At 46.0% G+C, this 24,764-nt stretch overlaps 1 protein-coding gene across 1 annotated transcript in view; it reads right to left on the bottom strand.

Moving 5' to 3' along the window:
* The window catches only part of LOC134355066 (vitellogenin-like), a 79,720-nt gene that overhangs the window by 49,555 nt on the left and 5,401 nt on the right, over positions 1 to 24,764 (bottom strand). Inside the window, exons 5-21 of the mRNA XM_063064791.1 lie at positions 24,183 to 24,344; positions 22,400 to 22,539; positions 21,766 to 21,913; positions 19,236 to 19,393; positions 17,337 to 17,502; positions 15,983 to 16,108; positions 13,605 to 13,823; positions 11,198 to 11,415; positions 9,524 to 9,621; positions 6,704 to 6,828; positions 6,513 to 6,614; positions 6,308 to 6,427; positions 6,044 to 6,227; positions 2,868 to 2,952; positions 2,584 to 2,769; positions 1,888 to 2,038; positions 927 to 1,143 (exon numbers count right to left, since the gene is read on the bottom strand). Of these exons, the coding sequence (XP_062920861.1) occupies positions 927 to 1,143; positions 1,888 to 2,038; positions 2,584 to 2,769; positions 2,868 to 2,952; positions 6,044 to 6,227; positions 6,308 to 6,427; positions 6,513 to 6,614; positions 6,704 to 6,828; positions 9,524 to 9,621; positions 11,198 to 11,415; positions 13,605 to 13,823; positions 15,983 to 16,108; positions 17,337 to 17,502; positions 19,236 to 19,393; positions 21,766 to 21,913; positions 22,400 to 22,539; positions 24,183 to 24,344 (2,605 nt within the window). The remainder of the gene's footprint in view (positions 1 to 926; positions 1,144 to 1,887; positions 2,039 to 2,583; positions 2,770 to 2,867; positions 2,953 to 6,043; positions 6,228 to 6,307; positions 6,428 to 6,512; positions 6,615 to 6,703; positions 6,829 to 9,523; positions 9,622 to 11,197; positions 11,416 to 13,604; positions 13,824 to 15,982; positions 16,109 to 17,336; positions 17,503 to 19,235; positions 19,394 to 21,765; positions 21,914 to 22,399; positions 22,540 to 24,182; positions 24,345 to 24,764) is intronic.

Below are 24,764 nucleotides of genomic sequence, written 5' to 3' on the forward strand. Positions count from 1 at the left end.
GTTGCTGGTGAACGCAGCAGGCCAGGCAGCATCTCTAGGAAGAGGTACAGTTGACGTTTCAGGCCGAGACCCTTCGTCACAACTGTATAAATCATCCCCTTCTACCTTAGGCCACGAACTTATCCATCACCCCTGCTGTGGACCACTTCTACAAAGAAGGGATCCATATACTTCACGACCGCTGGACTATGTGTGTATATGTAGGAGGGGACAATGTTGAAAAATAAATGTGCTAGGTTTTCTAAAATTGATTCCTTCTACCTTTGGCCACGAACTTATCAATCACCCCTCATATTTATCTGATAGTATCAGTATGTTTTCTAGTAATTGGATTGCAGCTTATTCTGTATTTCCTAAAGTTTCTCAGCTTTTCTGCAGCAGTTGTCACAAAGGTTGAATCTGACTTTTATAGATCATAGGATCATAAGACACAGGAGCAGAATTAGGCTATTTGGTCCATTGAGTCTGCTCCACCAGTTCACCATGGCTTATCCAATTTTCCTCTCAGCCCCAACCTCCTGCCTTCTCCCCATATCCCTTCACGCCCTGGCCAATCAAGACTCTATCAATCTCTGCCTTAAATATATGTATAGACTTGGCCTCCACAGGTGCCTGGGGCAATATTCCTCAGATTCAACACTGTCTGGCTAAATAAATTCCTCCTCATCTCCGTTCTGAAAGGTTGCCCCTCTATTCTGAGGCTGTGTCCTCTGGTCTTAGACTCCCCCACCACAGGAAACAATATAGGTTAATTGCTATCACTGGAACGTTGTTATCTTTACACCCAGTCCTTTTTCTTTGTTCTTGTAAAACTTAATTAAATGGCCAAATTTTATACCTCATCCTTGACTTGCACAGAGCTTCCAGGTCCCTACCAGCAGATCCGACACTTTGGAGATAGAAGGTTAAAACAAGTGTTCCCTTACGCGGTGATGTGGTGATATTCAGCTGGTGATGTCCAATTAGCTGGTACAGTGGTAAATGTCCGACAGAGAGAGCACTCCACCTCTTGGCATCCACACAAACCAGAACACCGATCATCGGCGCTTCCGTACACGCACGATAGAGAGCATGATTGGATATAAACGACCAACCATCTTCGGCAGAGCATGGGATCTGATCGGACAGTGTTTCTGGTGTGACCTGTGCCCGTACAGACAGAGGGAAAAATTAGTTGTGAGGCCTAGTATGGGATCTCCAATGTCCTTGAATGGAAAATCCTACAAAAAGTAGTGGATATGGCCCAGAATAACACAAGTAAAACCTTCCCCACCATTGAGCACATCTACACAAAGCGTTGTCACGGGAAAGCGGCATCCATCATCAGGGACACCCACCAGTCATGACACACTCTCTTCCTGCTGCTGCATCCGGAAGAAGGTACAGGACCCACACCATCAGGTTCAGCAACAGTTATTACCCTTCAACCACCAGCTCTTAAACAAAAGAGAATAACTTTATTCGGCCCATCACTGAACTGTTCCCACAAACTCTAGGCTCACTTTCAAGGACACTTCACCTCATGTTCTTGATATTTATTGCTTATTTATTATTCTTCTTTTTGTATTTGCAATTTGTTGTCTTTTGCACATTGATTGTTTGTCCATCCTGTTAGGTGCGGTCTTTCATTGATTCTATTGTGTTTCTTGTATTTACTGTGAATGCCCACAAGAAAATGACTCTCAGGGTTGTATATGGTGAGATATATGTACTTTGATAATAAACTGACTTTCAATCTTTTTTTTGAACTTTTAAAGAATGTACAACTTTGCTTCGCCGCAGCGTGTCAGGAGCAGTTAAATCACTAAGGTTTGGCGCCAGCAACGACGGTGAATTATCGATTATTGACCACTGTAGTGGAGGGCACCCTCTGTGAAGGATACTTACCACAATGCTGTCGTCTTGGACTTCTGTTGACACGGACGCAGATTTGAATTTCTGGCTTGACATGCTACTTGTTGATGTCATGGGCAATATCGGAATTATTTTTTCTCCAGGGAGATTCTCAATATTTCTCGAAATAGCAACGAATTGTGACCTGTGCATTGAAGTTTTTGTCAGCAAGTAATAAACTATTCACTTTCTTGTTTAATTCTAATTGCATTCTTTTCTTGTATAATTTCTCTAACTTCCGTTCATTTATTCTCCCCCTTCTCGCTTTCCATTCCCCATGTTGGTTCTCTTCCTACCCTTTCTCTTCTCTTCAACTGTTTTTCACCTCCCCTGGTGTCCCTCCTCCTTCCCTTTCTCCCATGGTCCACTCCCCTCTCCTATCCGATCCCTCCTCCAGCTATCACCCTCAAGCTTCTTACTTCATCTCCTCTCCCCCCTCACCTGGTCTCACCTATCACCTGTCAGCTTACTCTGCTCCCCTCTCCAATCCGGCTTCTTTCCCTTCCTTCCTAGTCCTGATGCGGGGTCTCGGCCTGAAGCCCTTAACTGTTTATTCCTCTCCGTGGACACTGCCTGACCCGCAGAATTCCTTTGGCATTTTGTGTGTCTTGCTCAAGCGTTCCCGCAAAAATTGCTTGTGGTCGGCAATAAAGAGGGAAAGGAGAGTCTCACAAAGGCACTATTACTCACTCCACGGTAAAAACCCTGGTCGTCTTCTGAGCTGGTGAGCTGTCAATTCTCACATTTCCTTCTTTCATGTTGATCTTTGCAGTTATATCCACAGGTAACGTTGAGCAGGCTTGGACCTTTAGTTCCACACCTGACTGGATTTCAGGCATGTTAATCCCAATATATCCTCTAGAATAAAGATGCACGCTGTGGAGCAAAAGCATCTTGGTGAGTGCATTGGAATGGGTGCTGTAGTATTCAGAGAAACTGGGCTGTCAGATATAAAACGACTTGGAACGGAATACCTGGCAGCCCAGCGAGCTTTCACCTGAATGCGGGACATCATCAGCTGAGGAAGTTTAGTAATCGCAGGATCAGAACGAGCCTCAACTGATTTTGAGGAAAGAAAGAGAGAGAGAAAAAGCCAGTTACGATGATGTCAGGTTTTGCTAATTTTAACCTATTCTCATTAACCTATTAAACTATTATTATTAGTCATCCGTTAGCCTCGTGAGACCATGGATTTGTGCCTTGGAAGGTTTCCAGGGCGCAGGCCTGGGCAAGGTTGTATGGAAGACCAGCAGTTGCCCATGCTGCAAGTCTCCCCTCTCCACGACACCAATGTTGTCCAAGGGAAGTGCATTAGGACCCATACAGCTTGGCACCAGCATCGTCGCAGAGCAATGTGTGATTAAGTGCCTTGCTCAAGGACACACATGCTGCCTCAGCCAAGGCTCGAACTAGCAACCTTCAAATCACTAGACGAACGCCTTAACCACTTGGCCACGTGCCAACACCTCATTAACCTATTAAACTATATAGGACAATAAAACATAGGAGCAGAATTTGGCCACTCAGCATCATCAAGTCTGCTCCACCATTCCATGGTGGCTGATTTATTATCTCTTTTAACCCCATTCTCCAGTCTTCTCCCCACAACCTTTGATGCCCATACAAAAACCTATCAATCTCTGCTCTAAATATACCCAATTACTTGACCTCCACAGCTGCCAGTGCAATGCATTCCACTGATTCACCACTCACTAGCTAAGGAAATTCCTCCTCATTTCTGTTCGAAATGGACATGTTTCTATTCTGAGGCTTTGCTCTCCGGTCTGAGACTCTCCCACTATAAGAAACATCCTCTCCACGTCCAGTGTATCTAGGCATGTGAATATTCAATAGGTTTCAGTGAGACCCCTCCCACCCATATTCTTCTAAGCCCTCAGTGAGTACAGGCCAAGAGACATTAAAATTGTTCTAACTGGGTTCTTTCTTGTGAAATCTGAATTCTTGTCAAAGGGGTCAATTAGTTAGTGCCACAGCCTCACAACTGCTGAGACCCGGTTTCGATTCTGAGCTCTGCCATTGTTTGTGTGGAGTTTATACATTCTCCCAATGACCACTCATCTCCCCCTGGAGTTTCTTCCTACATCCCAAAGACGTGAGGGTCAGTGGGTGAATTGGCTGCAATAAATTGTCCCCAGTGTGTAGGTGAGCGGTGGGATCTGGGAATGATGGGAATTAGTCATAGTCATAGTCATAGTCATACTTTATGGATCCCAGGGGAAATTGGTTTTCATTACAGTTGCACCATAAATAATAAATAGTAATAAAACCATAAATAGTTAAATAGTAATCTGTAAATTATGCCAGGAGATAATTGATGGGAGTGCTGGAAGAATGGAAAAATGGGACTATTGGTGTTACTCCAAGACCTGCTATCAATGGGATGTCACGTTGCAGCTGTACAAGACGTTGACGAAAAATGGTAGAAATGAAAACGCTCAAAAGACATTTGCAAGACAAATTTTTATCCTGGTACATGTGACAAGAATAAAACAATCCCTATATCAAATGCATTCGGAAAGGTACATGGATAGGAAATATTCAGAGGGATTTGGGCCAAAAGTGGGGAACAGGACAAGCTGAAGTTGGGGCAAAGGGCCTTTTCCTGTGCTGTATCAATCCTATGGGCTGAGTGGCCTCTTTCTATAGTTAAAATAACATGTGACGATATAATTAGCATGGCACTTCACAGCTAGCACTGCACTTTACAGTGCCAGTGATCAGGGTGCAATTTCTGCCACGGTCTGTAAGGAGTTTGTATGCTCTCTGCGTGACAGCGTTGATTTCCTCTGGGTGCTCCGGTCTCAAGGATGTACTGGTCAGGGTTAGTGTGTTGCGGGCACGCTACGTTGGTGCCAGACGCATTGCAGCACTTACGGTCTGGCGCCAGCTCCTCCTCAGACTGTGCTGGTCGTTGACACAAACAACGCGTTTCACTGCATGTGTTGATGTTTTGATGTACAGGTGACAAATAAAGCCAATTGTTAAATTTTCTCTCCCACCCACCCTGGGCATTCCCTCTTCTCCCTTCTACCATCCGGCGGAAGATACAATAGACTGGGGCTCCACAGGGGACTGTCTTGTCTCCCTTTCTCTTCACCATTTACACCTCGGACTTCAGCTACTGCACAGAGTCTTGTCATCTTCAGAAGTTTTCTGATGGCTCTGCCATAGTTGGATGCATCAGCGAGGGAGATGAGGCTGAGTACAGGGCTACGGTAGGAAACTTTGTCACATGGTGTGAGCAGAATTATCTGCAGCTTAATGTGAAAAAGACGAAGGAGCTGGTGGTAGACCTGAGGAGAGCTAAGGTACCGGTGACCCCTGTTTCCGTCCAGGGGGTCAGTGTGGACATGGTGGAGGATTACAAATACCTGGGGATACGAATTGACAATAAACTGGACTGGTCAAAGAACACTGAAGCTGTCTACAAGAAGGGTCAGAGCCGTCTCTATTTCCTGAGGAGACTGAGGTCCTTTAACATCTGCCGGACGATGCTGAGGATGTTCTACAAGTCTGTGGTGGCCAATGCTATCATGTTTGCTGTTGTGTGCTGGGGCAGCAGGCTGAGGGTAGCAGACACCAACAGAATCAACAAACTCATTCGTAAGGCCAGTGATGTTGTGGAGATGGAACTGGACTCTCTGACGGTGGTGTCTGAAAAGAGGATGCTGTCCAAGTTGCATGCCATCTTGGACAATGTCTCCCATCCACTACATAATGTATTGGTTGGGCACAGGAGTACATTCAGCCAGAGACTCATTCCACCGAGATGCAACACAGAGCGTCATAGGAAGTCATTCCTGCCTGTGGCCATCAAACTTTACAACTCCTCCCTTGGAGGGTCAGACACCCTGAGCCAATAGGCTGGCCCCGGACTTATTTCCTGGCATAATTTACATATTACTATTTAATTATTTATGGTGCAACTGTAACGAAAACCAATTTCCCCCGGGATCAATAAAGTATGACTATGACTATGAATGCACATACCACCAGGCTCATGGGCAGATTCAAACCTCACTTTTATCAGACTATCGATACACGTGTGACAAATAAAGCTAATCTTTATTTTTACTGATCTTGGATCGGGCAGGGAACAGACTGCATCGACATTGGGAAAGCCTCTTACGGGTTCCTTTGGCCACACTCAGGCTGAGTGTGACCAGGCTCGTCTCCAACGGGAAGCCGACCGTGCTGGGAACAACGTAGCGAAGCTCGGACATCATGACCGCCTTGGCCATCTGGAAGCTGACCCCATTGCTCAGTTGCCGTAAGTAGCTCTTCCACTGGCTGCCGAGCGGAGCTGTCAAATACTGTCAAATTAAAGTGACAAGTCAAGGTCAGTGCTTCACAACCCCTGGGACTGACTCAGCAACAAGCCTGCCCCCGGTACCTTTCCAAACGCTTCAATGCTGTCCTTGCTGAGATGAAAGTACAGCAGCTCCTGTCCGAGTACTTTGGTGTAGGCTGATGCTAACAGCTCCTCCTCGGGCACGTCCTTCCAGTTTACAATCTGTGGGGAAGACCGCACTTGGTGAGAATGCACCGTGCTCCTCAGACTGCAGCGTTAGTAAGTTAACTCCTGGGGTGGCTCTCACCTTGCTCAGGATGCGTTTAATAGATCTGTTCTCCGTGACCTTGACGTTTGATGCTCGGGACTTCATGATGAAATCCTGGAGACCTTCAGCCCGTAAACCGACCTTTAGAGATTGAAAGTTACTGTGATATTTTCTGGTTTTAATATAATAAGCTCTGTCTTATCACATAGCCAAACAATCTCTTTAATTACCTCTAAAATATCTGATGTGCTTTGTAGTCTGTAACCCCTGATTTTAGCAATCAAGGCTGTTGGAATGATGGTGCTAGAAGACTTGATTAATAAAGCTCTGCCCGATAGTCCTGCCATCAGTTGAACTGTGTTGTAAGAAAAAAGTGATGAAATGTCAGCAAAGAAGTTTCATAGCTGAATGTGTTCCACTAGCAATAACTGAAACACAGACACAGGATTCATGAGCCATGAAGGTGTAATGAGCTCTTTGGGCCTGTTTTGGGCGCCAGAGAGCATCTGAATTGGTTAATTGTTGGTTAATGAGAATCTTAGTCACTTACAGTTCCTTGAGTGTCTTTCTTGAACGACTCGCTCCTTGTGGTCACAAGCACAAAATCATCTGCAGATGCTGGGGTCAAAGCAACACTCACAGCACGCTGGAGGAACTCAGCAGGTCGGGCAGCATCCGTGGAAACGATGAGTCGACGTTTCGGGCCGGAACCCTTCGTCAGGACTGAAGAAAGAAGGTGGGGGAGGGTGGGAAGGAGAAGGCTGGTAGGTTCAGTTGAAAAACCAGTAACTTGAAAGACAAAGGGGTAGGGGAGGGGAAGCAGGGACGTCATAGGCAGGAAAACAATGGGTAGTAGGAGAAGGAGGTGGAACCGTGAGGGAGGTGATAGGCACCGATGTGAAACCCGACGCAGATTGGGGGACCGCTTCGTCGAGCACCTCCGCTCCGCCCGCCACAACAGACAGGATCTCCCAGTAGCCACCCACTTCAACTCTGCTTCCCACTCCCATTCAGATATGTCCATACATGTCCTCCTCTACTGCCATGATGAGGCTAAACTCAGGTTGGAGGAGCAACACCTCATATACCGTCTAGGTAGTCTCCAGCCCCTTGGTATGAACATAGAATTCTCCAACTTCCGGTAACTTCCTCCCCCTCCTTTCCCCTATCCCTATGTCACTCTGCCCCCTCCCCCAGCTGCCTATCACCTCCCTCATGATTCCACCTCCTTCTCCTACTACCCATTGTTTTTCTGCCTATGACGTCCCTGCTTCCCCTCCCCCACCCCTTTGCCTTTCAAATTACTGGTTTTTGAACTGAACCTACCAGCCTTCTCTTTCCAACCCTCCCCCACCTTCTTTCTTCAGTCCTGACGAAGGGTTCCGGCCTGAAACGTCAACTCATTGCTCCTTGTAGTGCAGTCTCCTGGTGCTTTCTGCTTAAGCTTGTTAAATTTATTTTGATTGGCTCAGGGATTCCATGTAACTTGTGTTATTTAAGCAGACACCTGATTAACACTAATTGCGGGGTCCTAGTTTTGAGAATGTTATGTCTTGTGGTGTCGCTCAGCCAAGCCACCGATGTTCTTTTGGAATGTCTTATGAATAAACTCTGGTTGCCATCTTTACATTGGAATATATCTTTCCTTTGCACTTTGGTTCCGATTTTGCCAGTGCACACTGTGGCAGAGGGTGTACACTTTGTATAAAACCTACCTCCACCTGTATGGACCAATCCTGAATGAACCCCTTCTACAAGTTTGCAGATGACACCACCATAGTAGGCTATATTTCAAATACTGATATATCCAAGCACAGCAAGGAGATAGAGAGCTTAGTGACATGGTTTCATAATAATGGCCTTTTCCTCAATCTCAGCAAACCAAAAGAGCTAGTCATGGGCTTCAGGAAGGGGAGTGGGTGATTCACACGCTCCTGTCTACACCAATGGCTTTGAGTTTGAGAGGGCTGAGAACTTCAAGTTCTTAAGACTGAATACCACCAATAGGCTGTCCTGGGCCAGCCACGTAGACATCACGGCCAAGGAAGCTCACCTTCCTCAGGAGACTAAAGAAAGTTGGCACGTTCCCTGTCAACCCCCACCAAACTGCAGGGAGTTGTGGACACAGCTCAGCACGTCATGGACTCTGAATCCTCCCTAGACCCATGGACTCTTTATACTTCTCACTGTCTTGGTATAGCAGCCAGAATAAAGTCCCCTCTCTCCTCAAACATTCTCTCTTCTCCCCTCTCCCACTAGGCAGAAGAAACAAAAACCAGAAAGCACATACAACCAGGCTCAAGGATAGCTTCTACTTACCGTTATAAGAATATTGAGCAGTTCCTTAGTATAATAAGATGCACTCTTAAATTCTGAATCCTATATAATCTTGCAGCTTATTGTTTACCTGCACACCACCTTCTCTGTAACCATAAAGCTTTATTCTGCATTCTGTTATTTTTTCCTCAATGCACAGTTAGAATGAAACTATCTGTACGGATGTCATGTAAAACAAGGTTTTTCACTGAACGTCTGTACAAGTGACAATAATGAACCAATTTAACACTCTCCTGTTCTGAGGAGGAAATGAAGGCAAAGCTCTGAGATGCAATATCTCACGGAGCCACACTTTTACTGCTCGGTCTTTTGATTTCTTCAGAGTAACGCACACAAAGTGCTGGAGGACTTCAGCAGGTCATGTAACATCTATGGAGTGGAATAAACAGTTGACATTTTGGGCCAAGACCTTCACTTGGACTAAGAAGGGAGGGGAAAGAAGCCAGAATAAGAAGGTGGGGAGGAGGGAAGGAGTACAAGCTGGCAGGTGACAGGTGAAACCAGGTGAGAGGGAAGGTGGGTGAGTAGGAGAAGAGGGATGAAGTGAGGAACTGGAAGGTGATAGGTGAGACCAGGTGCGGGACAAGGTGGGTGGGTGGAGGAAGAGGGACGAAGTGAGAAAATGGGAAGTGATAGGTGGAAAGAGACCCGGGGCTGGCCAATGTCTTTAGTTGGAGTTGTGAGCACTCTACAGAGAGGGTCAATGTACTTACAAAGGAATTTGTCCTCATGGAAAACCTTGCTGAATCGTAAACCAAGCTGCTCAAGTTTGGGGCTCAGCAGGTTCAAGGCCAGTTTGCAGGCAGATGACCTATAGAGGGAATGGAATTGGCATTTATCAGACACTAGGCTTAGAAGATATGACACACAGGAACGGGTCCTTTGGCTCACAAAGTCTGAGCCAAACATGACGTCAAATTAAACCTCTTCTGAGATTGGCTTTATTTATCCAATGAGCATTAAAACACACAGTGAGATGTGTAGTTTGTGTGAATGACAAACAGTCCCAGGATACGGTGGGGGCAGCCTGCGAGTGTCATCACACTCCCGGCACTAACAGGCAGCAGCGGGAATTGAACCCAGGCCACTGGCACTGTAAAGCATTACGGTAATCACTACATTACCGTGCTTTCACATCTGAAGGACTAGACCCTCACATGATACAGCAGCGATAACCACTGACACGGCACTTCTAGTCAATACAATTCTTTTTTATATCAAAATAAACTTTATTCATAATAAAAAAAATACTTATAAGAATAAAGCGTGCAATGCCCTTTCATTCTCGCATTCGTAGTCAATCTTTCAATAATGTCCTGTTACATTCCTACACACCAATCGCACTGTGGCTCCCTGAGGAGGTTCATCACTACCATAATTGAGGGGCTGCCTCACCCAACCCAACCTCTCCCTCTCCAGTAACAGAAGAGCCCCACACTGTGGTTCTTCCCCCACCAAGCCCTTGCAAAGGCCGCACTGAGTTTCCCTGTGTCCCTCAGCACCTGCTCCCACAGCCCGGAATATGACAGTGGGCAGCATTCCTCCACAGACACCTGAACAAAACATGGCACAAGTGCCATCACTCTTCAGTCTTTATTGGCCAGAGTCTTTATCTCAGGGTAGAAATGTCAAATGCTAGACGAGCTATGTTTAAGCTGAGAGGGGGAAGCTTAAAGGGGAGGTGCCGGGCAAATTTCTTACTCAGAGAGTGGCATGTGTCCGGAACATGCTGTGGGTTGGAGCGGGGGAGGTGGGCAGATGGGAGAGACAGATACAGAAGTGGTGATTAAGGGGATTTTGAGAGGCACACAAATACACGAGAAATGGAGAAATGTGGATCGTGGGCTCACAGAGAAAGTGACCCGGGTTCAATTCCCGCCACTCCCTGTAAGGAGTTTGTACGTTCTTCCCCTGGCCACGGGGGTTTCCTCTGGGCGCTCCAAAGATGGAAAGGTTAGGGGAGCAAGTTGTGGGTGAGGTGTCCTGTGTCGGCGCCAGAAGAACAGCAACACTTGCGGGCACGTAGCTGGACTTGACTGGTCGTGACTCCAATGTCAATTTCACCGTATGTTTCGAAAAATCAACACTGATGCCACTGTACCCACTTAGTTGTGGCAAATGGGGATGAAGCAAATTGCGGCACAGCAGTGTAGCTGTTAGCCTGGCACAATTACAATCCAGTGACCTGAGCTCAATTCCCACCACTGTCTGTGAAGAGTTTGTGCAATCTCAGCGTGACAGCAAGGGTTTCCTCTGAATGCTCTAGCTTTCTCCCACACTCCAAAGACAAGTGGATGAGCAAGTGGATTGCTTACATGGATCTAACTGGGCCAGAAGGGCTTGTTACTGTGCTGTATTGGTTGATGCTAGAAGCTGTGTGTACTTACAGCTGGTACAAGTCGGGTACCGTGGATCTGGACAGTGCTCTGATATGGGAGTAAGTGAAACTGGCCACTTGTAAGCTGGTTTCGGTGAGCATTGAGTTGGCCACAATGGTCACCAAAGTCAGGGGAGGCTTGGTTTGGAAGAGAACCGCACAAGCCATCATTCGTTCTTCTGGATGGTTCTTTCGATTGAGGAAGAGCTGCATGGAAATGCGTTGGACCTAGCAAGAAGCAAAGTGAAAAACCTCAGTTTAGACATGACTCTAGAATGAAAATAGACATGGCTGAAGAAATCAGACAGCCACACAACATGGAAAGAGGCCCCTTGTCCCACTCCATCCATGGCAACCCTTCAAGGGTGTTCCCATTGACCAGCACATGGCCCATTGCCTTTCATGCCTTGGTGGGTCATGCTCATTTGGGTAGATTATAGCGTTACCCAGCATGGACACATGCCCTTTGGCCCAACTGGTCCATACCAACCCGAACTTTCCTCCAATCACCTCAAACGGATGTCCTCTGGACCAAGGCCTTCTTTTTGACGTTAAGCACAGTAAGCTATGCTCCTATACCCACAGAACCCTCTGTACCTCAATGCTGTTACAGGGCCTACTACATATGGTATACTTTCTCCTTCCATTTGTCCTCCTAAACTGCAGCACTCCCACTTGACAGATTAAGTTACATTTTAACAGCTTTGAAAGGTGGAGCAAGCACAAGGGATGAAGTGACCTACTTGTTGGAGTAGACTGTTTTTATTGTTATTTTTCTTGCAGTTTAACAATTTATGCCTGCTAGTATTTTTAAAATTACTTATATACATGTAACTCTACAGTATGTTACCTAGTGCTCACAGTATGTATATGCAGTTGTTCAGTGTGTCCCCTAGTGGTCACAGTATGTAAATGCAGTTGTTCAGTGTGTCCCCTAGTGGCTTTAGTTCTTTTTAACATCCTGGAAAGCTCTTGAAGCTTCTCTTGGTATTTTGTTATTTGAAAAGGAGATATCTGATTGGTTGACTCTTATTTGCAAACTTGAAAGGAATGTTTCTTATCCATGGGATATAAAAGGAGCTGACAATGCGCTAGCACAACCTTTGCTTCTTCTCTTCCTTCCACTACCAAACCTCTGCTCCTATTACTGTCCATTTCCAATTTTCTTTCTTCTATTAACACTTAGTAAAATGGTCGTGAAGGAGCAAGTTTTGTGCCTCTGTCCTGACTTCTGAAAGAAACTTATATTAAAAACATCAGAATCCAACATACTCCTGGTTCTCCTCTGCTGCCCTGGGTACAGTGAGTCACTTCCAAGAATAATTAACTAGATGTGTTATGGTTGTTAATGAAGAGGTGATGGTGAGAAAATTGTGGTCCTACCCCAGACCACTGGAATACCAAAGGTTGGCAATCCTACTGAAGCTAATTCATAGAAATGAATAAAGAGTCGACATTTCAGGATGAGACCCTTCATCAGAACTGGAAAGGAAGGGGGAGGAAGACAGAGGAAGGAGGTGGGTGGAGAGAAAGAAGTACAAGCTAGTCGGTGATAGGTGAAGCCAGGTGAGGGGAAGATGGGTGGGTTAGGAAGGGGGATAAAGTTTTTAGAGAGTATGCATTATGATCAGAGATTAAGGGAGCTAGGGCTTTACTCTTTGGAGAGAAGGAGGATGAGAGGAGACATGATAGAGGTGTACAAGATAATAAGAAGAATAGATAGAGTGGATAGCCAGCGCCTCTTCCCTAGGGCACCACTGCTCAATACAAGAGGACATGGCTTTAAGGTAAGGGGTGGGAAGTTCAAGGGGGATATTAGGGGAAGGTTTTTTACTCAGAGAGTGGTTGGTGCATGGAATGCACTGCCTGAGTCAGTGGTGGAGGCAGATACACTAGTGAAGTTTAAGAGACTACTAGACAGGTATATGGAGGAATTTAAGGTGGGGGCTTAAATGGGAGGCAAGGTTTGAGGGTCGGCACAACATTGTGGGCCGAAGGGCCCGTACTGTGCTGTACTATTCTATGTTCTGTGTTTAAGCTGGGAGGTGATAGGTGGAAGAGGCAAAGGGTTGAAGAAAAAGGAATCTGATAGGAGAGGAGAGTGGACCATGGGAGAAAGAGAAAGGGTTTGTTTTGTTTAAAGAGAAAGAATGAAAGTTTTGAGCTATTCTAGAGGAACTCAACAAGTCAGGCAGCATCAATGGAACAAATGAACAGTTGATGTTTTGGGCCAAGACGCTTCATCAGGACTGGAAAGGAAGGGGTTGAAAGCCAGAATAAGAAGTTGGAGGGAGGGGAAGGAGTTCAGCATAGCAGGTGAGAAGTGCAAACAGGTGAGGTGGAAGGTGAGTGGGAGTCAAGAAGCAAGGATTACATTTATAGAGTCATACATAGCATGATAGATAAGTAAACCGTACAGTTTTTGGGTCCTTCTTGCCAATGTTAGTCAGGGCCATGATAGCGTCCACCCGAACTTTCAGAGGGAGGCTGGTGGCCACAGTGCCAAACCCTGGCAATAGCTTCACAATGCTCTTGATGCTTGCCGGCTGTCCTGCATTGCCGATGGCTTTGAGGCCCAGGACGATATTCTCGTTGTTGCGTTGGCTGACGCCTTCAGTGAGGAGGTTATGCAAAGGCTGGAAGAGAAGGGATTCAGTTTAGAGGGGTTACTGCCAGAAGCCACACAGGGAAGGCAACAGGAACAAAGGAAATTGGGACCAGCAACTGGGTAATGTATCACTTTACAGTGACAGCGATCCGGGTTCAATTCCCATTACTGTCTGTCTGTAAAAAGTTTGGTCATCCTTTCTGTGGCTCCGTGGTTTTTTTCCAGGTGCTTCAGTTTCCTCCCACATTCCCAAGGCGTATGGGCCTGGGTTAATCAGCTGTGGGCATGCTACGTTGGCACAGGACATTGGCAACAACTGTGGGCTGGCCCCAGCACATCCTCAGACTGTGTTAGTACTTCACTCAGAAGACATATTTCACTCAAAGTTTCAATGTTTTGATGTCCAGTACATGTGACAAATAAGGACAATCTTTATCTTTGCTTCAATCTTTATAGCTGAGTAAGCGTAGGCTGGCTGGGCTGAAAAGTCCTGTGGCTACTATATTACTATATGTCTCTATAACCCTTCCTCTCAGTCTGAACTTAGCCAGACGGTCTTAAGCATTAACAAGAGCAAACCTGCGGATACTGGGAATCTAAGCATCACACACAAACTGCTGGGGGAACTCAGCCGGCCGAAACATCGACTGTACTTTTTTTTCCATAAATGCTGCCTGGCCTGCTGAGTTCCTCCAGTATTTTGTGTGTGCTGTTCGGTCTTAAGCATTAAATACTTTTGTGACATGGTGCATTCTTGTCAGTTAATTAAATTCATTCTAAAGAATGGCTAATCTGTGGCGGCATAATGAGAAGGCGATTGGAAAGTATAAGAAGGGTGTTAGAGGTAAGTTTTCTACACAGAGAGTGGAATGCCTGCCGAGGGTGGGGAGGGTGGTGGTAGACACGTATACACTAGGGACATTTAAGAGACCCGTAGGCACATGGATGATAGAAAAGTGGAGGGCAAAGTGGGAGGGAAGGGTCACTGTAAGTTAGAAGGTCAGTATAACATTATGGGTTGAAGGGACTGTACTTACTACACTGCCCTATAGTCATAGTCATAGTCATAGTCATACTTTATTGATCCCAGGAGAAAATGGTTTTCATTACAGTTGCACCATAAATAATAAATAGTAATAAAACCATAAATAGTTAAATAGTAATATGTAAATTATGCCAGGAAATGTCCAGGACCAGCCTATTGGCTCAGGGTGTCTGACCCTCCAAGGGAGGAGTTGTAAAGTTTGATGGCCACAGGCAGGAATGACTTCCTATGACGCTCTGTGTTGCATCTCGGTGGAATGAGTCTCTGGCTGAATGTACTCCTGTGCCCAACCAGTACATTATGTAGTGGATGGGAGACATTGTCCAAGATAGCATGCAACTTGGACAGCATCCTCTTTTCAGACACCACCGTCAGAGAGTCCAGTTCCATCCCCACAACATCACTAGCCTTATGAATGAGTTTGTTGATTCTGTTGGTGTCTGCTACCCTCAGTCTGCTGCCCCAGCACACAACAGCAAACATGATCGCACTGGCCACCACAGACTCGTAGAACATCCTCAGCATCATCCGGCAGATGTTAAAGGACCTCAGTCTCCTCAGGAAATAGAGACGGCTCTGTCCCTTCTTGTAGACAGCCTCAGTGTTCTTTGACCAGTCCAGTTTATTGTCAATTCATATCCCCAGGTATTTGTAATCCTCCACCATGTCCACACTGACCCCCTGGATGGAAACAGGGGTCACCGGTACCTTAGCTCTCCTCAGGTCTACCACCAGCTCCTTAGTCTTTTTCACATTAAGCTGCAGATAATTCTGCTCACACCATGTGACAAAGTTTCCTACCATAGCCCTGTACTCAGCCTCATCTCCCTTGCTGATGCATCCAACTATGCTTTATGTCATCCATTATGAGCGGTAGAGTAGGTGGGGAGCATGATAACAAAATGTTTCACAGTGTCAGCAATTGGGGTTCAATTCCCCCCGTTGTCCGTAACAAGTTTGTATCTTCTCCCCATCACCATGTGACAAACTGACTTGAAGGATAAAAATCTTGTGTCACTAATTATTAATAGTTGGAACTTGCTAATTTACTTTGAATAAACTTCAAATGTTATGATTCATTAAGGAGCCTGGCAGAGGGGAGAGGAAAGGGTTGACTGAATGGGCAAGTAGAGCTGGCTCACCTTCAGTATATCATCTGGGCAGGTGGTCCATGGAGAACAGAATCTGTAGACCAAGGAGCCATAGGTGAGGACTGTAAGCCTGCGAAGGATCCAGTTCTCCTTGATCACAATCAGCTCGATGATGTCCTGCAGAGACAAAGCAAAGGTGAGGTGAAACATCTTGTAAATGAAAACATCGCCGACGATGGATACTCACAGTCAAAACAGAGGCATATGGGGCTTGATTTTTTTGAGGAAGTCACAAAACAGATTGATGCAGGTAGAGTGGGGGATGTGGCAAATGTGGATTTTGGACAAGGTTTTCCATGGTAGGTTCATTCAGAATGTCAGGAGGCATGGAACCGGTGGAAGCCTGGCTGCATGGATTCAGAATCGGATCAGAGGGTAGTAGTAGGTGGAGCATATTCTGCCTGGAGGTTAGTGACCAGTGGTGCTCCGCAGAAGTCTGTACTGGGACTCCTGCTCCTTGTGATTTTTATAAATGACTTGAATGAGGAAGTGGAAGGGTGGGTTAATAAGTTTGCAGATGGCATGAAGGTGGGCGGTGGAGAAGATTGTCGTAGGTTACAATGGTCACTGACGGGACGCAGAGCTGGGTTGAGATGTGGTAGATGGAGTTCAACCCAGAGAAGTGTGAAGTGACGCACTTCGGATGGTTGATCTTGAAGGCAGATTACAGGGTTAAAGGCAGAATTCTTAGCAGTGGGGAGGAACAGAAGGATCTTGGAATCTATGTTCATAGTCCTCAAAGTTGATAAGGTGCTTAAGAAGGTGGATGGCCTCTTGACCTTCGTTAGTCAGAGGATTGAGTTCAAGAGCAGTGAGGTAATGTTGCAGCTCCATAAAACCCTGGTTAAACCGCACTTGGAATATTGTGTTCAGTTCTAGTTACCTCATTATAGGAAGGTATGTAGAAGCTTTAGAGAGGGCCACAGGAAGTTTACTAAGATGCTGCCTGGATTAGAGTGCATGTTTTATGAGGATAGGCTGAGTGAGCTAGGACTTTCCTGTCTGGAGAGAAGGAGAACAAGAGGTGACTTGACAGAGGTGAACAAGATGATAAGAGGCATAGATAGCATGGACAGTCAGAGACCTATCCCCAGGGTGGAAATGGCTAGTACAAAGGAGCATAATTGGCAGGAAAGTACAGGGGAGATGTCAGAGGTAGGTTTTATACACAGAGAGCAGGACTGTGCAGAAAATCCTGACAGATTTACATTAGAGACTCATAAATCAATTGGTGGAGTAATCTCAATGGGCTGAATGGCCTATATCTTATGGTCTTATCTATGGTAATTACCAGTTAATAAGGGTTCTAAAAGCCATGCACAACATAACTTGAGTGAATACTCACAAGTGCTAAAGTGATAACTTTACGGTCGAGGTTAACTTGATACAAGGCGAGAATCAGGGTCTGAAGGATCTCCAAGCGAGTGAGCTCAGAATTTTGGATTCTGGTCTTGAGCCATTTCAGAGAGTCGAATGTTCCAACAGCAGGCAGGACTTCAATGAACCAACGCCTAGAGTCAACGTACAGAACCAGAAGGTCTTCCAATTAATAGCAAATTCCCCAAGTGTAGGTCACTTTGACGTCAGAAATTAATTTGCCACTGATAAAATCATTTCATTCCTACAGGGGTTCCCAACTGGAGTCCGCAGACTCCTTGCCTAGTGCTATTGGCCCAAATAAGGTTGGGAACTGCTGTACCTACCCCTATATCTAGAAGTGTATAGTTAATTGAAAGCAAGTAGACAGAGTGGTGAAAGTAGGTGTTTAACAGACTGGTTTTCATCAGTTAGGGCACTGAGCACAGGAGCTGAAACGGTATGTTGCAGCTATACCAGTTGTTGCTGAGGTTGTACTTGGGCTATTGTAAACATGGGAGATTCAGCAGAGGCTGGAAATCCAGAGGAACACACTCAAAATGCTGGAGGAACTCAGCAGAACGGGCAGGATCTATGGAGGAGAGTGAGCAGGCGTCGTTCCGGGCTGAGGAGAGTATCCTGTATAGTATAGGTCACCCTGCTAAGAGAAAGATGTGGTTAAAGTGGACAGAATGCAGGAAAGATTCCTGAGGATGTTGCCAGAACTGAGTCATAGGGAGGTCGGGCAAGGTCTTTATTCCGTTGAATGTAGAAGAATGAGGGGACAATCTTTTAAAAATGTTTAATATTATGAGAGGCATAATATTGGAGGCAGTGGATGGTAACAGTCTTTACCCCGGGGTAGGGGAGACCAAAACTAGGAGGCATAGGTTTAGGGTGAGAGGGGAAAGATTTAAAAGGGACCCGAGGGGCAACTTTTTCCACCCAGAGGGTGGGGAATATATGAAAGAGCTGCTGGAAGAAGTGGTCGAGGCAATGGCAGGGGCTGGGGGATATTACTGGAAGTTAGAGACCATGGAAAAAATGGAATGAGGGAATTAGCCATTTAGAAGTTATTCTAAGAATTAACTCTGCTTTTTTATTGGGTGTTATTTTGTAGCCTGTACAGCTGCTCATTAATATGCAAATATCTAATCAAGCAATCATGTGGCAGCGAATGAATGGATAAATGGTTGCACAGTAAAGTCGCAGTTAGTGCAACGCTATTACAGCTTGGGGCATTTCAGAGTTCAAAGTTCATTTCTGGTGCCGTTCCTGGTCAAGAGGTTCCGTTGTTGTTCAGACCAAACATCAGAATGGGGAAGAAATGTAATCGAAGCGACTTTGTTTGTCAAATGATTCTTGGTGCCAGATGGGGTGGTTTGAGTATCTCAGAAATTGCTGATCTCCTGGGATTTTCACACACAACAGTCTCTAGAGTTTACAAAGAATGGTGTGAAAGAACAAGAGAAAACATCCAGTAAGTGGCAGTTCTGTGGGCATTGAGAGAGGTCAGAGGAGATTGGCCAGACTGGTTCAAGCTGACAGGAAGGTGACAGTAACCCAAATAACGACACGTTACAACAGTGGTGTGCAGGAGAGTATCTCTGAATGCACACTTCGCACTTTGAAGTGGATGGGCTACAGCAGCAGAAGAGCATACACTCTGCGGCCACTTTATTTTAGGTACAGGAGCTAACTAATCAAGTGGAGATGACTCAAGAAGATAGCTAATACAGGAGGTCTCTAATAAAGTGGCTACTGAGTTTGAAAGGGAAGAAAGTACGGATGCTCAGTGTCGTCAATTTAAAATCCTTTGCAGCCAATCTCTGTCACTGAACAGAATTTTTATATGACATTATAACTGGAATTTGAACTGATTGCCTACCTTAGCTCAGTCCGGCTCTTAACCAGTGCCCAAACTTCTGATAGGGCGGTATGTTCAACAGATCGAAGGAGCTGTATGAGTTCCAGGAACTTTGATGGGGCATCATGATGGATTTCCTCTGTGTTGTGTTTGGCAATGTGATTCAAGGTTTCTTTTATCTATAGAACACAAAACACGGAACACAGAACACTGAACATTACAGCAGAAGAACAGAACCTTCTTCCCACAATATTGTGCCAAAATAATCACATTAGTAAATAAGTAACTAACTAAACCTTTCTACCAACACACATCAAAGTTGCTGGTGAACGCAGCAGGCCAGGCAGCATCTCTAGGAAGAGGTACAGTCGACGTTTCAGGCCGAGACCCTTCGTCAGGACTAACTGAAAGAAGAGCTAGTAAGAGATTTGAAAGGGGAGGGGGAGGAGGAGATCCAAAATGATAGGAGAAGACAGGAGGGGGAGGGATGGAGCCGAGAGCTGGACAGGTGATTGGCAAAAGGGGATACGAGAGGATCATGGGACAGGAGGCCCAGGGAGAAGCGACGAGAGGCAGAGGCAATAAAATGTGTTGACTCTGCCTCTCGTCGCTTCTCCCGTCAAGCTCTGAAGGTGACCCTCTCCGCCATGAAGAGGTATTTGGCGTCCCATTCCCACACCCTTCCACACCTTCGGGACACTTTCTTCGCCGTACTTCTCAAACTTCCGCTAATGCCCCACCTCCCCCTTGTACCCCATCTGTTATTTATTTATGTACACACGTTCTTTCTCTCTCTCTCCTTTTTCTCCCTCTGTCTTTCTGACTATACCCCTTGCCCATCCTCTGGGTTTTTCCCCACTCCCCCTTTTCTTTCTTCCCGGACCTCCTGCCCCATGATCCTCTCGTATCCCTTTTGCCAATCACCTGTCCAGCTCTTGGCTCCATCCCTCCCTCTCCTGTCTTCTCCTATCATTTTGGATCTCCCCCTCCCCCTCCCACTTTCAAATCTCTTACTAGCTCTTTCTTCAGTTAGTCCTGAAGAAGGGTCTCGGCCCGAAACGTCGACTGTACCTCTTCCTAGAGATGCTGCCTGGCCTGCTGCGTTCACCAGCAACTTTGATGTGTGTTGCTTGAATTTCCAGCATCTGCAGATTTCCTCGTGTTTGCGTTTTTAAACCTTTCTACCTGCACATTGTCCATATCCCTCTACTTCCTGCAGATTCACGTGAACCTTTGATCTACTTCAACGCCACCCCAGGACCCATCATTCTTTGTGTAGAAACACTGCCCCTCACATCTCCTTTGAACTTGCCCCCCCCCCCCACATTAAATGCTTATCCTCTGGTCTTAGATGCTTCAACTCTGGGAAAGGATATTGGATGTCTACTCCCTCTGTGCCTCTCATAGTCTCATAGCCTTATAAACCTCCATCAGACCTCCCTTCGTCCTCCGCCAAACCCAGTTTGTCCAATGCCCCCTGACAGCACTTGCCCTGTAATCTAGGCAGCATCTTGATAAACCTCTTCTGCACCCTCTTCAAAGCCGCAACATTCTTCCTATAATCAGGTGACCACAACTGCATGCAATACCGCAGATGCAGTCTCACCAGAGTTTCAGAGAGCCGCAACATACCTTCTTCACTCTTAAACTCAGTTCCTTGATCAATAAGCACAAAAATACAATATGCCTTCGTTACTACCCTATCAATCTCTGCAGCTCCTTTCAGGGAGCCTGTGGACTTGGACTCAAAGAGCCCTCTGCACGCCGACACAGCGTACTGTCTCTTTACGTCACATGTCCCAAAAGGCAGCTCTTCACATTCTGCCAGATTAACTTCCATCAGCTATTTCTCTGCCTAGATCTGTAAACTGCTGCAGTTTCCTCTTGTGTAAAGCAGAGCATAGAATCATGGAGTCATTCAGTACTACAGCATAACCACTTGGCCCAGCAGCATCCTGGCATTGGGAGACAACGCAACTAACGATGCTGAGGATGTTCTACGAGTCTGTGGTGGCCAGTGCTATCATGTTTGCTGTTGTGTGCTGGGGCAGCAGGCTGAGGGTAGCAGACACCAACAGAATCAACAAACTCATTCGTAAGGCCAGTGACGTTGTGGGGATGGAACTGGACTCTCTGATGGTGGTGTCTGAAAAGAGGATGCTGTCTAAGTTGCATGCTATCTTGGTCAATGTCTCCCATCCACTACATAATGTACTGGGTGGGCACAGGAGTACATTCAGCCAGAGACTCATTCCACCGAGATGCAGCACAGAGCGTCACAAGAAGTCATTCCTGCCTGTGGCCATCAAACTTTACAACTCCTCCCTTGGAGGGTCAGACACCCTAAGCCAATAGGCTGGTCCTGGACTTATTTCATAATTTACTGGCATAATTTACATATTACTATTTAACTGTTTATGCTTCTATTACTATTTATTATTTATGGTTCAACTGTAATGAAAACCGATTTCCCCCGGGATCAATAAAGTATGACTATGACCATGACTAACTCAGAGAGTAAAGAGGCAAAGAGAACGTTGGCAGAAATTACCTTCTGGACCAGGTTTTGCTCACGGATCAGGGTGAATGGTTGCCAGAAGGCGCTGCGGTCGCTGTGGTACCTCAGGCCATGCCGGGCTGGGAGCTCTGGTAGTGCCTGTGGCTGTTCTGAGGTGATATGCTCCAGGATGAGGCTCTGCCTACAATGGAAAATGTTAATCAGAACCCGGCCATTACCAGTTCAGCAGTGAAGGAAGGCCAAATATACGGCCAGAATGACTACAGATCCAAGAACATAGAGCAGTACTGCACTGGACTTCACCCCACAGGAGTGTCTGTTAACAAGGTGATTGACCCGAAATGATAAAGTAGTGGTGGCTGCTGGTGTGGAGGGGTGAGTTGGTCGATGGAGGTGTTTAAGGTAAGTAACTGTTTGAGGAAAGTAGCTGTTTTTGAGTCTAGAGGTCCTGGTGAGGATGCTACGGAGTTTCCTCCCTGAAGGGAGTGGGACAAAGTCCATGAGCAGGGAGGGTGGGATCCTTCATGATGTTACTGGCCCTTTTCCAGCGCCTCGCTGTATATAGTCCTTGATGGTAGGTAGGTTGGTGCTGATGATGTTTTGAATATTGAACTGTACGAGTCATTAGAAAATCAATAATTGACAGTTCAATGCCTGACTCGCCTACCTTGCATCAACCCGGACTTCCCCGTTCTGTGTAAGCTGGTGCACCTCGTGGACTCGAGCTTCCTGCAGGATTGCTCCGTAAGCTGTTGGCTTCAGGATCAGGGTGGAGGTTGTCACGGTTTGGCTGCCCTGGGTGTGTCGCTGCAGGGAAAATAGCATCGTGGTTAATCCACTGATAGAGCCAAGCAACAAGCTCAGGTTTCTGACAAGCTCACCCTACCCCAGAGATAACGTGAAGTGACATCCCCACTGGTTCCACGATTCATAGGATATAGAACTGCTCAAATCACAGTTCCCTAACAAATGAAGCTGTCCTTAAGTAAAGTAGAAGAACATAGAACAGCACAGTACAGGCCCTTCGGACCACATTGTTGTGCTAACCTTTTAACCTACTCTAAGATGAACCTAACCCTTCACTCCTACATAACCCTGCATTTTTCTTTCATCCATCTGCCTATCTAAGAGTCTCTTAAATATCCCTAACGTATCTGCCTGGTGGTGTCTGAAAAGAGGATACTGTCCAAGTTGCATGCCATCTTGGACAATGTCTCCCATCCACTACATAATGTACTGGGTGGGCACAGGAGTACATTCAGCCAGAGACTCATTCCTCCGAGATGCAGCACAGAGAGTCATAGGAAGTCATTCCTGCCTGTGGCCATCAAACTTTACAACTCCTCCCTTGGAGGGTCAGACACCCTGAGCCAATAGGCTGGTCCTGGACTTATTTCCTGGCATAATTTACATATTACTATTTAACTATTTATGGTTTTATTATTATTTATGGTGCAACTGTAACGAAAACCGATTTCCCCCAGGATCAATGAAGTATGACTATGACTATGACAGTACTACTACCACTTGACAGGGTGTTCCACACACCCATCACTCTGTCTGAGAAAAACGGTCTTTGCCATTCCCCTTATACTTTCCTCTAATCACCTTAAAAGCATTCTCTCTGGCGTTAATATGTCTGCCCTGGGAAAAAAACACAGGCTGTCCACTTATCTATGCCTCTTATCAACTTACCGGAATGTGAAAACATGGGGAAATATGATTTGCAGATTCAGGCAGAACAAGCTGAATGTGCTTGTAAGGAGCCAACATCTCCTTACAACATCTCTGAGGATCTATCCTGGGCCCAAAGTACTGGTGCAATCATGAACAAGAAATGATGGTGGCTTTATTCCATCAGAACTTTGAGGAGATTTGGAATGTCACCAAAACTGCTACAGATGCGCCATGGAGAGCATTCGAACTGGTGCATCACCCTCCGGTATGGAGGCCTCCAATGCACAGGTCTGGAAAAAGCTGCAGAGGGTCTTAAACTCAGCCAGCTCCATCGTGGGCACTAGCCTCCCCACCACTGAAGATACCTTCAAGAGAGGATGTTTCAAGAAGGCAGATCTATCATTAAGGACTCTCACCACCCAGGACACACCCTCTCCTCATCACTGCCATTAAGGGGGAGGTACAGGAGCCTCAAGGTTCACACTCAGCATTTTAGGAACAGCTTCTTCTCCTCCGCTGTCAGATTTCTGAATGGATAATGAAGCCACAAACATTTCGTTAGTAGTGTATTTCCTATTGCAATGGATAGTGATTGCTTATTATTATGTATTACGCTGTAGTCTTGCTGCAAAACAACAAATTTGATAATACCTCAGTGAGAATAAAGCTGACACTGAGACTGTGAGGGTGGATGTTCCTTCTAAAGCTGTACACTGCGATGATTCTCTGATCTGCACAGTGGACTGGACAGAACTAAAGATGAAGAAACTCACTAGAGGGCAGTCAGTGCAGGTTTCTGAGTAGGAGGCTTCAAGGTTCTCCTCGGCCCTCTCTTGGCAATTGTTCATGTCCTTGGACTTTGTTATGGTCAGACGTTCTTTTCTCCTGTCCTCCTGAACGACGTACCTTGTATGGCAGGTTCCTCCAATTCCATCCTGCACAGGTGAAGGGCAAAGTAAGTTATTGTAGAAAAGAATTTCACACATCATGGAGTCATATAGTATGGAAACAGGCCATTTGGCCCAACTTATCCATTCTGTCAAAAGTGCCCACCTATGGTGGTTCCATTTGCCTACATTTGGCCCAGAACTACCTAAACATTTCCTGTCCATTTACCTGTCCAAATGTCTTGTACACTTTAGTGTACTGGCCTCAACCACATCCTCTGGCAGCTTGTTCCACAGACGTACCTCCCTCTGAAAAAGTTACCTCTCAGGTCACCTTTAAATCTTTCCTCTATCACTTCAAACTATTCCCAATAATTTTATACTCCCCTCTCCTGGGGAAAAGATACCGCTGTCAGATTCAGATTGATTAATTTATCACACGTACATTGAGACCTACAGTGAAACACA

Source organism: Mobula hypostoma, chromosome 12 (genome assembly GCF_963921235.1).
Source record: "Mobula hypostoma chromosome 12, sMobHyp1.1, whole genome shotgun sequence".
Taxonomy (NCBI): Eukaryota; Metazoa; Chordata; class Chondrichthyes; order Myliobatiformes; family Myliobatidae; genus Mobula; species Mobula hypostoma.